Genomic DNA, 15,805 nt, shown 5'->3' on the forward strand with positions numbered 1-15,805 from the left:
TGGCCTCACAACAACCTCACAGGGCAGACATGGCAGGCACGCTGTCCCTGTTCTGCATGAGCCTTTTCTCACAGCAGTTCTTTCAGATTTGTTCCTGATCCCAGAAGCATCTCTTCTGGGTAGTGGGATGGTTAGAACTCTCAGCAACCAGTGGGCTCTTGGACTGACTCAGTTTACTCTGCCACCTGCCCCCGCACCCCCACCCCGTGCATTCTGGCAGGGACCCTTCCTTGGCAACTCATTCCATCATTCCCACACTGTCACCTCACAGGATGAGAACAGTCCAGCCCAATCTGCTTGTTTTGGTACAAGTCCGTATTTGGACCTGTGTGGCTGATGTGAAAATGCCCTTCCTTCCTCTCACCAGAGGAGACCTGGGACCTGGGGAGCCCGCAGCCATGGGGACGAGCCTCTTCTGGGACACAGGCTTCCCTGGCAGATAAAGGCCTACCCTTCCCCTAGCCTACCTAGTGCCTGAACACTCTGCCCCAGCCCCCATCTCGGTGGGAGTGGGATAGAAACAGGACTACGAGTCTCTCTGCAGTGGCTTCCAGACTTTCCAAAAAGCAGCAACCACCTTTCCTCAGATAAAATCTTCCCAAATCCCTGAGCAGTGGGATTTGGACAGTGGGTGATGGAGGCAGTGTTCCTCAGAGCAGTTTGACAACCATGGTCCAATGTTCTGGAACAACTCCCGAGAGGAGGAGGCACAGACTGCGAGCCCTGACCCTGCCTTCCAATGATGGCTGAGCTGCCCCACGCAGAGGGGTTTGCTCTGGTTCATCCTGGCCCGGTGCATCTCTAGGCTCTCCAGTGAACGCCTTCTCGGAACTACAAGGAAGACTTTCATAAGTTACACATTCAGTGACCAGGCCATTCTTTCCTGGATTTTATTTTAAACCAGAGATGCCCCGAGGCCAGCTAGGCAGTGAGGTCACCTGAGCCAGTATGGCCATCCAGCATGGACAGGTGTTTCTAGCCAGCTCAGAAGGCTGGGCTCAGGTGGGAGGAAGGGAAACCTGACCGCAGCTGTTTGGCCCCAGGTACAGATTCGGCCGAGGGCCTTATCGCTCACTTCCTCTGTGAGAGAAGCTACAGCTCCTTCTTGTCCATAAAAGGCCACGAGGCTCACACAACAGTGACATCAGCCTGACAGGAAGCTCAGAAGGAAGGGAAAGGGCCTGGTTCCCCAGCAGCAGCCGCCACCGGGCCTGACTCATCACCACGCTTACTGGGATGAGGCCTCCCGAGGTTCCAGCCAGAGCTGCTCCATCGGGCCTCTGCCTGGGAGAGTGCCCATCCATGGGACCCTTTCTGTGGGTCGACCACGTTCCTTGAGAACTGACTGAGAGGTGGATATGGGCCAAAACAGAAAGAAAGCAAAGAGCAGTTTCGGGTTGGGGTGAGGCTGATGGGATGATCCATGACAAATGCATCTGAAACTTCCCACAACCAAAGTGGTCTTCTGCTTCCACGAAAATTCCAGAGCAGACCCTGGGGTGGTCACTGTGTGCAGACTACATCAGTGCGGTGACCCCTGCCCATGGTGCTGGGCTGGGGAGCCTCAGGCTGCCTAGACTCCACAGTCACTTCTCCCCAAGACCCTTTTGTAGATAGTATTGGGTCTCAGGGGGCCCAAGAGCAAAGTGCTTCCAAAGTATTTGACCTATAGGGTTCAAGCTCAGAACTCAGGGCTGCAACAGCCTTCAAGAGAATCTGGTTCAATTGTCTCAACCTAGAGATCAAGGCACAGAGTCCCAAGAAACTCTATAACTTGATCCAACCATAGGAGCTGGGCTGAGAACCCAGGCCTCTGTATGCCTAGTCCTTCCCCAACTCCTCCCCATTGAGAGCTCCTACAGGCAGGGCAGCTGTACCACCCACAGCCCTACCTTGGAGCTGCAAAGAAAGGGCCAGCGACACTGTCACATGAGACACGAACTCTCAAGCTCATCTGCTACCCTCTCCACAGCCAGCCCAATTCACAAGCTTAGGGTTGAGAGGCAAATAGAGAGGTGAGAGAAAGCAGTTGCAAAACACTGCTTCACATGAGCAGAGGCTGAGCTGGATGCCGAGCAGGGAGGCCTCATGTCCTGGAACCTGCTGGCTGCCTGCCTAGCAGTAAGCCAGCGAAGGAGGAGGAAGCCCCTGCTGGTGGCACACGAAGCGCTTTCCAGGGCACAAAGGTGGGCCAGACTGAGGGAGACGCTCGCTCAGCAGCCGTCCAAGCCAGAAGCCGGTTCCACTTGGCCCAGTGCCTCCACCCACAGACCCATGCTCCCTTCTGGAAGGACCTGGGTTTGAACCTGCTGAGGAGGCCCAAGTCCCCAGGTACAGGAGGCAGGGCACATGCAGCCCTCCCCCTGGACACCCTGGGTAATTAGAAAGAAGCTTGAGAGACTGCTCTGAACTTTCACTCTGTCAGAGAGTAAGCAAGGGCCCACGCAAGCCTTCTCTTGTCCACAGTGGCTCAGCAGAACATAGGCAATTTCCCTGAGCACAGGCAAGCCTGCCAGAGAGAGAATGTACTTGTGCGGCTGCTGAGAAGACAGCTCTAACAGGTTTTTAGGCTGGAGGGAAATTCAAAAGCCAAGTGCACGTGCTGACCTCCTGCAGCAAATGCCATCAGGACACTCTAAGGGACCTGACTGGGAGATCAGCTCTGCCTTAGTCTTACCCAATATTCCCCTTGCAGAAAAGGAAAGCCAGCAGGAGGGGGCCCTTGCTGAAACCTGTGCAGAGAGGAATGAGCCACAGTTCACAGATTTGCAGAGGGCTGGGCTCTCAGCGAGGGAGTGAGGGGAGAATGAGAAAGAAGGACAACGGGAACCACACAGGGAGCAAGACGGACATAGCCAAGCCATGCTCATGACAAACCTGGCCCCCAGTTGGAGCACAAACAGCCCTGCAAAGAGAACTATGGCTTTATGAAACTCCCCTTCAATGGGTTGAGTCAAATGTGCTTGAGAGTACCCGGAAGACCAACGCTAAGAGATGAACTGTGACAGTGCAGGAAGAGGCTTCCTGAAGAACCCAGTGGCTCTGGCTGCCTTGGAGAAGGGGTCATCAGTCTAATGAGAGGCATGCTGGCGACTTTCAGGCCAGGATTTGCTCTTGGAGCAGAGCTCACACCTCCTTTCCTTCAGCCTAGACCTGTGCCCCATCGTTATTTCTGGACCTGCTCATGGTGGATAGACAAGATCTTCGAGAAGAGTCACAAAGCCCCGGCTGGAATGACATCCTTGCGCCCCAGCCGGCACTGTGTGTTTGCCAAAAGAACATCTTGTGTCCTCAAGAGGTTATCACAAAGGACAACACTGGGCCAATAGCCTTGGTTAAGACCAAAGAAATCTTATAGAGGCCACTTACAGAATCCCAACATTTATACCCATGGACTTTCAGCTCATTTAATCTCTCTTTAGATTGAAGAAACTATTTTTGTTCTCAACTGATAGCTTAATTCTAGAAATCAGGTAGATAAAGGAAAGCAACCCTTTTCCCCGAACATACCACTCACTGTTGCACCTTGACATATCGGGACACAGTTCTACAGGCGTCTCAGAGCCAGAACGTGAGAGAACAGGAAAAACAGGCTGGTACATGGCAGTCACCAGGCAGCAAGAGAGGAACTCGCCAAAGGAGGTCAGAAGCACCAAATGGATTAGTGAGTAGGAATTTTACAGGAGAGTTTTTGCTGTGTGTTGGGGGTGTGGGTTTGGGGGACGGGGAGTAAGGAAAACATTGGGCCAAGTTTTCAACCACCCCAAAGTGTCAGGTCCTGAGGGGGCTCTTCTTTCTTGCCTCCCACTCAGCCGGCTCAGAGCAAAGCACAGTGGGCATGTTGGGTCGGGTTGAAAGGAAAAAAGCAAGCTTAAAGCTGAATCCTTGAAAAGGATCCATTCACCACAGGTTCCTCTTCTAGAAAGAAGATTTTCTAGAAGTGAGACCGACAGGCCTGACCACATCATGGTTGAGCAGCCGCGTCCAGGACCGGACAGGACAAGGAGTCTGCTTGGACAGCGCCTCCTCTCTCCAGCCCGGTGCTGGGCGGGGGCCTGGGGCCTGCTGGTGGCAGTGCCTCACGGTCCACCCACGACACAGTGACCAGAAGAGTGTTTCGGTGCTGCAGAAGAACTGACTCCGGAGCGTGTCCACCAAGGCCACATTGGCCCAGACCTCGGTGCTACGTGGACTAGACCAGACAAGTCAGAGACCGCGTCTGCTACCCACGCCGGTGTGTTCTGCGGTCGCTGCAGGGGAAGGCGGCTGTGACATGTCACTTCCTGTGCCTGTTGCTACTTGGAGTCTCTGCGAGGGGATAAACAGCCCGCCTGGAGAACACACTGCGATATCACCTTTGTTAAGCAGGGAGGGAGTGGATGCAAGGAATGGCGAGTTGAAGGTTCCAAGGAAGGCCGGGACAGGTCAGCCAAAAACTGTCTTCAGACTCCTGGTGCCCACTTCTAACAGGACTTACCACAGGCCAGGCATCACGTGCACAGTCCTGTTTCTTTCTTGTCACACCCTGCCAACTAAGTCGTATTAAGCCCGAGAGGCAGACAAGAAAACGAAGGCTCAGTCGGAACAAGTTAACTGATTCTGGGCAGTCATAGTCAGAAAGTGATGGAGCCAGAGTCCTACTCAACACAGTCCAGACCCGCGGTCTCTGCATACCACACTTCCTCTAGTTCACAAGGCAAGTTCCTCAGAAGCTAAGGCTGAAAGAGGCCCAGCAGACCCTTGCTGGTGGCCTCCAGAAGGCCACGTCCTTGATCAAAGCCCCCATCCCTAGCCCAGCAGCCCTCAGGGCTCAGGGGGCATCCCTCCAATGTGCTGGGATTCTCACTCTCATCTTGACATTGATTTCCTGCCTCTGGGAACTCCACGGCGACCTCTTCCAGGCAGGGCCCACGGCCTGTTGGCTGCACACTCTCTCTAGAGTGCCTGGCGCGCAGTAGGTGCTCAGCAAGCACAGGGGCGACCATGCACAGGCACGGGGCACGCCCCTCCTCAGTGAGGCCACACTGCCTCCACAGGCACATGTGGACTGACGCACAGCCGAGCCCCAGACCTCCCAGCAGACAGCGGGGCCTTTGTGTGCCGGTGGCTGGCAGGGCTCACAACCTCCTGGCCGGCACATTCCTGCTTAAGTGGAGTCATCACATCTGTGGCTTTCCGCTGCTCTCGTTCCTCAGCTGCCGTCCTGGTGTGTCTGTTCAAAATCATGCCTTACTGTACCCTTGAAGCACTTCCCTAGCCTCTGATGAACATGGCACCTTTCCTGAGAGAGCCCTTGGAACGCAGATGGTCCCACAGGAGCGATGACCAGCAGGGCCAGGACAATGTGGAGAGAGGGGACGGGAGGGCCTCTTATCCCCCTAATCTGCACCTAGCCACAGAGCTGGGGAGAAGAATTCCTTCAAGAACAAGCTATAGAAATGAGGGCAGCAGTGCCTGTGGCCAGCAGCTGGGGGGTTAGGGACCAGAACGGGGGACCCACGGACCCTGGTTTCTGAGCTGACTCTCTGCAGCCCTTTGGACAAGTCAGTGAGCACCTCTGGGTCCATCTGTCCCTTTACCTGTGAATTAGAAGGTCTGTGAAGCACCAAAGAAGCACAAAAATTCTACCCTTCAGTGTTTGCCCAAAAACGTTTGTCAACCACCAAGAGAACTGTGACACTCACTGGGCACTCTGGGCAACTACTCAGTCACCCTGCTTCTGGTGCAGCTTCCACTGAGAAGTGGAGAAGGGTGGGGGGGATTAGCACAGAGCGAAGGGTTAAATAGTATTCTGATTAGTTTAGGCCTGGAATGAAAGCCGACCCTGCTGCGGCTCCCCTAGAAATACTGGGGCCTCATTAAAATGCCATAAAGTCACTCAAAGTGAACCAAACCTGGCACCCTAGCTAATTACCATAGAAGGGGCTTTTTTTTTTTTTTTTTTTTTTCCTTTTTGAGACCGGCCGCACCGCGCTCAGCCAGTGAGCGCTGTGAGCACACCGGTCATCCCTATATAGGACCCGAACCCGCGGCGAGAGCGCTGCTGCGCTCCCAGCGCCGCACTCTCCCGAGTGCGCCACGGGCTCGGCCCAGAAGGGGCTTTTTCTACTCTTGCCAGAGAGATAACTGAGCTCAAGTCAAATTCTTTAACTGGCCAGTTCTGCTGTAAGGACACACACCTTTACCCACAGGGGCAGGTCCCAGCAGGCCTGGCCCCCAGGTAGCCAGGAGCACCCCCTCCCAGCCCAGTCGGGCCTTTTACAGACCATGTGTTGCTCCTGACTGAATTCCACAGGCAGCCCCTTGAACCTGCCCTGAGACACAACCCTATACCCCCCTCAAAGCTGCTATGGGCACTGGTTCAAAGCCTTCAGTACCGTTACAGAATCCTAAGAAACAGTCCAATCCCTGAGGCAGGAAGATCCAGTAATGTCCCTGACAACAAATTAACCAAATGGGAAAGCCAGGATTGGGTGGGTGAACCAACCATGTCACCACAACTTTAATTAAACCCACGGCTGGGGATTAAAATAACAAGACTGTGTCGGGCACGTCTGGGCTGCGCTGTAACCACTTATTGACACGGACCCGCCAGCCTTTCCACGGGATCCGACCTCTATGGTGCCTTCCCCGACCACCTCAGGCCTCAGCAGCCACACCTTCCTCTGAACTCCCAAGACACCTGCTACCTGCCACAGTCGTGCTGGCACCAGGTATAGGTAGCAACTTGTCTTCATATGTAGCCACGACCACAGATCTGTCTACAAACATGTTTCATGTCTCCACTTGTACTGCCAGGGCCCCAGTGACAGGATAATGTACCAAGCCTCTTGGCATTCTGGTACTTTCGATCTCCATGTCCTAATCCAAGGCACCATGTGCTGCCATGCCCCACCCGTGCCCATGGCAGACAGCACTAATCTATCCCAGCGTTCCTTGGCCCCGAGTCTCAAATCCTTGCCAGCACGAGGCTCCTACTGAGCCTCTACTGATGGATCAGAGCTGACACTTACAGTGAAACCAATCTGCAATGCTTAGAGTCCAGTGGTTCTCAACTGGGGGATATCTTGCCTCCCAGGGAACATTTGGTGGCAACATCTGGGGACATTTTGGGTTGTCACAGGTGGAGAGGGAGGGTGCTGCTGGCATCTGGTGAACAGAGGCCAGGATGCTGCCAAACATCCTACAGTGCTCAGGACAACTCCTCCCCACCCTCAACAGAGAATTATCAAGCCCCAAATGTCGCTAGTGCCAAGTTTGAGAAACCCTGGCTTAGTCTGACAAATAAGTAGAGTGACACATAACTTATCATCCAAACTGGGATGCTTTTGAAAGTAAAAGAGGGCACTATTAATAATAACTATAGAACAACAGGCATAAATCAGGACTGTGCAGGCAAACCGGAGCGTTTAAGAGATGAAAGACAGGGGCAGGTCCTTAGGAAGGGCCGAAGAGCTCATCTCATAACAGTCCCCAAACAAAGCCACCAACTACCCTATTTGGTAGAATAAATGCTAGTATGCTATAACCCACAGCCAGCTCAGAAAGGAAGTCTTTGTGTAGTTCTTGTTTAAAGAAAAAGCAGAAAAGGAACTGTCTGGCCTTGCCTTTTAAGATGTGAGTGGCAGATAACAAACCTGTTTCCCCAAAAGCCAAGTGGGCTACATGTGCAAAGACCTCACTCCAAAAGAAAGGGGAAGATTTTTAACAGCCTCTGGGCCCCAGGCTCCACTGGTGACACCTGACATAGGGCAAGAACTAAAGGCTCCTCTTGGAAACTTTCTTTACTAGAGAACCAGCTTGTCATCACGTGGGCAACTCCTGTTACTAACTTCCTCCCTGCCCCAAGAACAAGAAATCTGCTGCTAATTGCTCTGCAGGTCAACTGCATACAAGGAGGAACTTTTCGATAGCTTGGAGATGTCCTTAAGTCAGTCAACGTGGGAGCTAAAAAGCTGCAGCAAGTGCAACGCTAAAGCAAAAAGCCGAGGACAAAGTGGAAACCTCTCAGACTGAGGGTTAGGAAACCCACCTGCACACACTGTTAAAAAGAAAACACTGGGGCTGGCTGGGTAGCTCAATCAGTAGAGCATGGTGCTGATTAACACCAAGGTCAAGGGTTCAGATCTCCATACCAGCCAGCCACTAAAAAAAAAAAAGAAAGAAAGAAAGAAAGCACCAAGACTTTAGGTTTCCCATGCCCACCAATGTATTGCCTATCCCTGGTCTCCAAAAGATGAAAACTCCCACCCACTTGCCCTCAGAATTTGGGGCCACTCCCCACTTCCCACTGAGGCCATTTGGCTATGGTCAAAACTAAGGAAAGCCCTGACTCTGCATATTCCTTTTTTCTCCCAATTATTTTCAATCTAATAGGGAGCTTTCAGGCTCCCTCCCCTGCCCCCATGTTTTTTGTAATTGAGCAAATAAAAATTGGACAAATCTCTTGGGGAATGAGTCCTACAATTATCTGAAGAAAGTCTAGAAGTCCAGTTCCAAGGACTCCATCTCATCATTACCTGATTCTTGTCCTAACAGCTTACCTAAGTGTAAAGAAAGCCCACTTGCTGGATAACCATTCAGATCCAGGATGCAAGTGTGGGAACATGCCCTTATTCAGTAGTTCAGACCTCAAGAAGACTCCAGAGTATATTTCTAGCACTAGGCCAATTAAGACAGTCAGGAGAAAATTGACTCATAACCTCCAGAGACAAAGACTCAGACTCCTCTGGAATCTCAAAGAATGTTCTTCCACCAGACTATTTGAAACAGACATCCAACTTTAAAACCAAAGGTCTGGCTTCCTCAAGGAATTTTGATAGACATGAACATAAGCCAAAGGCTAGGCCAAACTTGTACATCCTACATAATTCATCAAGCCTGACAGTGAAATACCTTCCCCATAGCACTGTGCCTGTTGTTTTTAGACAGACCCCAATGTTGCCATTTCAAACCAATAAAACAGTGACAAAGTTGTTAATACCACAGGATTCATTACCACCACTGCCTAGATGGACTACAGAGTTTAAAGAAAAAAGGGTGCATATGTAATGGGACATAAAAACGACTATCAATACAATATAGGAGAACACAGCCCTGCCTGAAAGTTGAGTTTGTTAGGATTATGTATGCCGGGCAGCTGGCTGAGCTCTGAGGCTATAAAGGCAACATGGGCCCCGTCCTTATCTAGGAGAGGAAAACAAATGTGTAAATACCTAAGTCAAATAAGCCACTACCAATCTGGCCCAGATATTCACCCTGGAGGGCAGGAATACTTCAGTCATGTTTTTAAAGAAAGAGTAGGGATTTGCCAGGCATTGCAGGCAGATGGAGCAGGTATGGTGGTTTGAAGCAGAAAGACCTGTTAGAAAAATGTAAGGAATTCCATGTAGCCCAGGAGTTGGAAAGGTGGACAAGAGGCCAGTTATGAGGGGTGGCTGTATGCTGCTAGAGATTTTGCAAGTTATCGCTGGGGCAATGAAGAGCCTTTTCAAGATTTGTCAAGATTTTGAATCTGGGGGTTTGATCAGATTTGATTTCTAGAAAAATGACTGGCTGGTGGAAGCACAGAGCAGGGGCTCTGTTACAAGTGAAGGTTAAGAGCCCATAGCAGTGGTGCAGGCAAAAAATTGTGGAAGCTTGAACTAAGTTAGCCATGGGGGCAGAAAGAGGGAGAAATGGATCAGAAATATTAAAAGAGGAAAAAAGCTATAGAAAGAGTTGACTAACTTCGGAAAAGAGGTGAGGGAGAGAGAAGAGAACATAAGAAGGTTCCAGGCCTGGGTGGCTGGGTGGCTGGTGACATGGTAGCACAGGAGGTAATGGCTGGGAGGAAGTGGCTGATCAGGTGACAGGGCCAGTGCCCAGCTGGAAAGTGCTAGCAGAAGCCAGTCAAGTGGATAAGGCCTCGAGGAGCACTGACATGCAGGGGCAGGAAAGCAACAGGAGACAGCCAAGCAGATGAGGAAGGCAGAGAGCAGGGGAACCAGAGCAAGGGCCGCAGGAAGGAAAATCTTTCAAAAGGGAGTGGTCAGGTCTATCCAATGCAGGGAGAGGTGAAGGAAGATAAGAACTCAGGTGTACAACGGACTTAGCAACGAACAAGTAATGGGTGACCTTTGTCAAAGAGTCTGCAGAAAGGTGGGGCTGGTCGGCCAGGGTGAGGGTGTGACCGCCGGGAGAGAATGGAAGCAGGCGGCAAGCATAGAAGCCCCCAGAAAACTTCACTGCGATGGGACAGAGCGTGCACGGAGGCCAGCCAGAGTGGGTACAGAAGCAGCCAGGGGAGACTCTGTGTCTGTTTTTTAAAGATGGAAAAACTCAAGCATGTTTGCAGATCCTGGGGAAGGAGCAAGAGAGCAGGAGGGAACAATATGGAGGGATGGCAGTAACTGGTAGAAGAGGGGCCTGGGAGAAAGCAGAGGGGCTGGGCACAAGAGCTCTTAAAAAGGATGAGATGTTGGGGAGCCGGCCCATGGCTCACTCGGGAGAGCGTGGTGCTGATGACACCAAGTCAAGGGTTCAGATCCCCTTACTGGTCATCTTTAAATATTTAAAAAAAAAAAAAAAAAAAAAATCCCTTACCCGGTACTTTTTTAAAAAAAAAAAAAAAAAAAAAATCCCTTACCCGGTACTTTTTTAAAAAAAAAAAAAAAAAAAAAATCCCTTACCCGGTACTTTTTTAAAAAAAAAAAAAAAAAAAAAATCCCTTACCCGGTACTTTTTTAAAAAAAAAAAAAAAAAAAAAATCCCTTACCCGGTACTTTTTTAAAAAAAAAAAAAAAAAAAAAATCCCTTACCCGGTACTTTTTTAAAAAAAAAAAAAAAAAAAAAATCCCTTACCCGGTACTTTTTTAAAAAAAAAAAAAAAAAAAAAATCCCTTACCCGGTACTTTTTTAAAAAAAAAAAAAAAAAAAAAATCCCTTACCCGGTACTTTTTTAAAAAAAAAAAAAAAAAAAAAACCCCTTACCGGTCATCTTTTGAAAAAAAAAAAAAAAAAAAAAAAGAATGACATATTGGGAAAATAATTAGGAAACGTATTTCTTAAAGCTTCTAGAACATTCTACCAACATATAAACATGTCCTTTGGATAGCCATTGGCCCTGGCTCTCCTACAACGGCTGACAGACCTCCACGATGCGCTGCCCCCTCACCAGTCACTAGATCAGAGTGACAGAGAATGTGAATGAGCACCTGGTAAAGGTGTCGATGAGGCCGCAGGTGAAGACTGAGCCCCTGGGGAGGCTGAATCCCCTCATGTCTACAACCGGGGCACTCACCTTGCATCATACTCCTGTAGGCGGTGTCTGTGATGGCATAGATGTGTGGGGGCATCTCATGCCTCTTCTTACCCTTGTACATTTCCACGATCTCTTCAGAGTAAATGGGCAGGTTCTTGTAAGGATTGATGACCACACAGAACAGGCCTGAATAGGTCTAAAGAAAAGAGCAACAAAGAGGAAGGGTTAAGAAGTCTGATTCTCAATAGGCTGCAAATTTTGTGGCAAAGCATCTGCTGCTTCAAAGGCCCCTGATTCAGCCTGATACGAAAGCAATCCCTGGAACCCTTTGCCCCCAGTGCCCCTGCTCAGGCAGCTCTGCTGCAGGTATGGGGTGCACTGGCATCCCCTCTCTGTTCTGTCAGTTAAGGTCCTCCCTCTCACTGCATGACTGCCGCCAGCTTTGTACATCCATGCATGTGTGTCGGGCAAGATCCGTGGAGAAGCAGACAGTAGAAGTCCAGTTACAAGACAATGAGAGATGTGTTTGTCATTGTGAGAGCTGCACAAAGAGAAAGGGGTTCAGCTGCAGCATAGCAAGCTGTGTAGTAACAAATTATTCTGCAGTGAAGGACTCTCACATATTCAAGCTTAAACCTTTCTAGCACTGGGAAAAACTCATTGCGCTCCTAAACCAATTAGATCTTTTGTGGGCTACTGCATCACTGACAGATACTGCTCACTCCCTGGAATCTTCTAGGCATTCACATGCAAATCCCTCAAAAACTTAAAGACTACTTTCATATCCCATGAGCCTTCTCTGGAGGAAAACACAAAGAGTCAACACCCTTAATGCGAGGCACCTAAACTATACCCAACACTCCACATGCCTGACTCGACCAGGTAAAAATCACACCCCTGGAGTCAGATGTCCCAAGTTCAATAACCTCTCTCCCTCCATTTCTCAATCTGTAAAATGGGGACAGGCAGAGGCTACACCTCTCTGGGCGGTTATGAGAACTAAATAAAATAAAAGCACTTAGCACAGCACCCAGCACAGCCTTGGAGAGGAGCTCCAGGTTGGTCAGGAGAGCCATTTCCAGTGGTACCAGCTTGTACAGGTCTGTCTTTCCTCAGTGTCTTCTGGTAAATGCACATTACCTTGTATCTACTAATTCTTTTTGTAATAAATTTCCTGCTATTTTTTCTTCCAAGATCCATCTCCCCCACCCAAAAAAAAAAAGACTCCTAATAGCTGTGCGCCACCCGAGACCACCCAGGTGGCAGGTGCTCAGGTGGGGACACAGCTCTTGTTGAGCCCCTGGAGTAACTCAAGCACACTGCTCCTAGGAAAACAGGCCAGAAGAAGTCAGGTGATGCAGTCCTGCTTCACGCCACCTTCAGCCCTGACTCTGCTAAGTGACAACTGAAGGCTGGACAGAGCTGGGAGCAGACTTGGGTCTCAGGACCACCAATGCCAACCTCCTTGGTCACAGAGGCCTATTCTCCAAGGTCCTTACCTCTTTTTGTTTTCCTCACTAGAAGTGGCCTACTCCTTCACTGCTGGCATCTCACCCCCCTGATTCAAAAGCAGTCCACATCTGCAGGGCCACACTATGGTGGCACCCTAGCCCCTTCCACCTGTGCCCTCTCCAGTCCCTCCAAAACTGATGATGGACCTTCTGGCTGAACTCAAAGACAGGGTCCACACAGGAACCAGCCATGAAGACAAAGCCTCTTCCCAGGCATTGGCAGAGGCTAAAGCCCTTGGAATTTCTAAGCAGAAGTTAGGCTGAAGGCAGAACCCGGAGGGATCCCCCAGCCATATACCAGCCTGTGTTCAGAAGAGCAGCTGAACTTGGAAATGAATGAGTGTGTTTGGCTGCCTCTTCTGTTTGGAAGAGGGGACACAGGGCCCTCGATGTCCTTTCTTCCTGGGATAACCGGTCACTTGTTTTCCCTCCAACCACTCTTTTCACAAGGGACCAGGAAAGCTCTGAAGCAAACAAGTCCAAACATGCATTGGCCACCTGTGGGCTCGGGTATTACAGGAAAAAGGGAGTGAAGCAGGAGACTCTTCTACTTTTCCTTCTGTATGGATGTTGGGTGGGGACAAGACAGAAGGCCAGGGAGCTGTGAGGTCACCCAGGAGGTATGAAACAATTGAGCTTTGTTCCTGGGCTTTGAGAAAACCCACACTCTAGGAAATCCAGCCTGATAAAAGCCAAGGACACGTGGTCACACATTTAGGGAGTGCCACGGAGCCAGATGTTTGGAAACAGCTGGCAATGACAGCAGAAGGGGACCAAGGGTCATTAGGACAAGTCTTTCTGACAGCTGGGTGGGCAGATGGTCCTGTGGAGTGGGCTACAGGGGCTCAAAGTTCTCTGGGCTAATCCTATCAAATCAGTGGATATGATCAAACTAAGCTCTGTGGAATGAGCACTGAAGCTCAGGTGGGAGGAGGGAGACTCACCGGATGTTCACGGAGGCACAGACACTGAGCAAGTGGCTTTGCTCCCACACAGCCACACCAGGGAGCTGCTCCATTCACAGGCCACAGAGGCTCTTTGTGCCCAACCGCCCCCTGGCCCAGGGCCTCACCCCCCAAAGAAAAAGACGGAGCAGCTGCGGCACAGAATTAGCCACACTGCCCACAATGCCACCAGGCTGCACAAAGCTCCTGAGGTCACAGTTTGGAGCCTTGCATGCAGAGAGATGTGGACTGTGAAGAAGACGGTGCCCCCTGACCAGGCAGCCCCTCAAGTGGCTTTGATTTCCCACAGCTCTGCACCTGCTGGGGTCTCCAGTGGGTCAACTGCAAAGACAATCAACTTCCCTTCTAGTGGTGATGCTCAGAACTGCACATGGGAGGTGACAGCAAAGGGGCAAAAATGGGAGTGAATGTATCCAGCCAGAGTTCTGGAGAAAAGGCTGGGGTACTACCCACCATGGCTGCCTACAAAGTAAAACCCCGGTGTGTCACCTACAGAGAAAAGATGAAGCAACTAGCACTGAATGCACCTTAATGACTAATACTCCCCTTCGTGGGAGGGAAAGACCCTTTGCAGCCAGCTGACGCAGGGAAACGCAGGTGCCCAACTTGTTTTGTGCCCCACAAATCTCTAATGGGACCCAAGCTAAATGGGGCCACCACTAAAAGGCCAAGCAGAGGAGTGGAGCTGCCTGCACTTGTAACAAATAGCAGCCATGAGTCCAGGCCCTGCCTTGAGCCCAGGGCTGGCCGGGTGCTTCACAAAGTTCTCACAGAACCCTTGCAGATGAGGCAGTGAGGCTCCGCACAGCCGTGTCGCATGCTCAGTGACCGACAGAGCTGGGACTAGAACCAGGTCCTGGAGGCTCCAACTCCCCTGTCCTTAAGTGCTCTGGTTCATTGAGCAGAGACCACCTGGGCTTAGTGGCACAGCTGAGTAGGTATGATGAGCTCTAAAGCCTGCGGAGGACCATCCCGTACTCCCACTCCCAATGGGACTGTGGCTCCATCTCACCCTTCTAGATAGACTATGCTTCCTCCTTAAAGGCCCTTCACTTTTCTGAAGGTCACTAATTCTGAATTCCAGTGGTTAATACTCCTTAGGGACGGGGACTTTTAATTTGGCCTATGCAATATTCTCATCAAGAAACAGATGAAACATAACTGAGCTGAGAGTCAGGAAACCCAAGTTCCATTCTCAGCACTGTCAAAACCTAGCTTTGTGACCCCGCATAAGTCCCTTGCTATCTCTGGGCCTCAATTCTTCCCACCTGCCATATTAGAAGGCTGGGCTAAGCTGGCCTATAAAGAAGGACTTTTCCAAGTAGACTGCTCCATGCATCTATGTGTTGATAGGTCCTTGACTGATCAGGCTCCTCCCCAAAGGGTAGTCATCAACTGCAGGAAACAAGGGCCTCGTTATCACAGGCTGGTTTAGCAATCAGCAAGGCAATGCAGTCCTCGCATATGGGCCAGCCAGGTCAGGACTTCTGGGCCATCCAAGATGGCCCACAAGGCTTCTGCACATTGCAGAGCCCTCAGAAGTACCAGTCCAGCAGGGTAGGGAGAATACCCTGTGGAAACGTGCCAAAGTTGCTCTGAAATCATATAAAAAATTAAATGGCTGACCCTGGGAGACACTCACTGACCCCGTAACAGGAAGAGCCCACCAGTCCCTTTTACTGCATATATGATCATGGACAAACCCCTCGGTCTGAGACTTGGTCCTCCCATCTGTACAATGAGAGGATTATAATAATCTCTGGAGAGGTTTGTTCCCTCCAGTTCAAGAACATTTTGAGAACTGTTTTTTTATTCAGCTCCAAGACCAAGAAGAACAAGGTAGCAATAGCAGGATATTTAAATAAAGCACTATTTTAGGAATAATAAGAACCAGATATTTCTTTCCCACTGGGGACAAAACCAGAAGGAAATACCTTTGAATTGAACAGAGGAATCTGGGGTTGATATCAGAAAGAATTTTGCGACCCAAGGCCGGAAGAACTCAGAGCCGGCCTATCACCACTGGAATGAGTACACGCTCAGCTCCTGACATCCTCTAACGTGGTGCTGAGCTGTCTTGTGGCAAA

General features: G+C 50.4%; 1 protein-coding gene across 1 annotated transcript in view; it reads right to left on the reverse strand.

Annotated features, from left to right (window-relative positions):
- The window catches only part of MYH9 (myosin, heavy chain 9, non-muscle), a 99,328-nt gene that overhangs the window by 50,179 nt on the left and 33,344 nt on the right, over positions 1–15,805 (reverse strand). The window contains exon 3 of the mRNA XM_008587357.1: positions 11,282–11,438. Coding sequence (XP_008585579.1) covers positions 11,282–11,438 — 157 coding nt within the window. The remainder of the gene's footprint in view (positions 1–11,281; positions 11,439–15,805) is intronic.

This window comes from Galeopterus variegatus, unplaced genomic scaffold (genome assembly GCF_000696425.1).
Source record: "Galeopterus variegatus unplaced genomic scaffold, G_variegatus-3.0.2 Scaffold4349, whole genome shotgun sequence".
Classification (NCBI taxonomy): domain Eukaryota; kingdom Metazoa; phylum Chordata; class Mammalia; order Dermoptera; family Cynocephalidae; genus Galeopterus; species Galeopterus variegatus.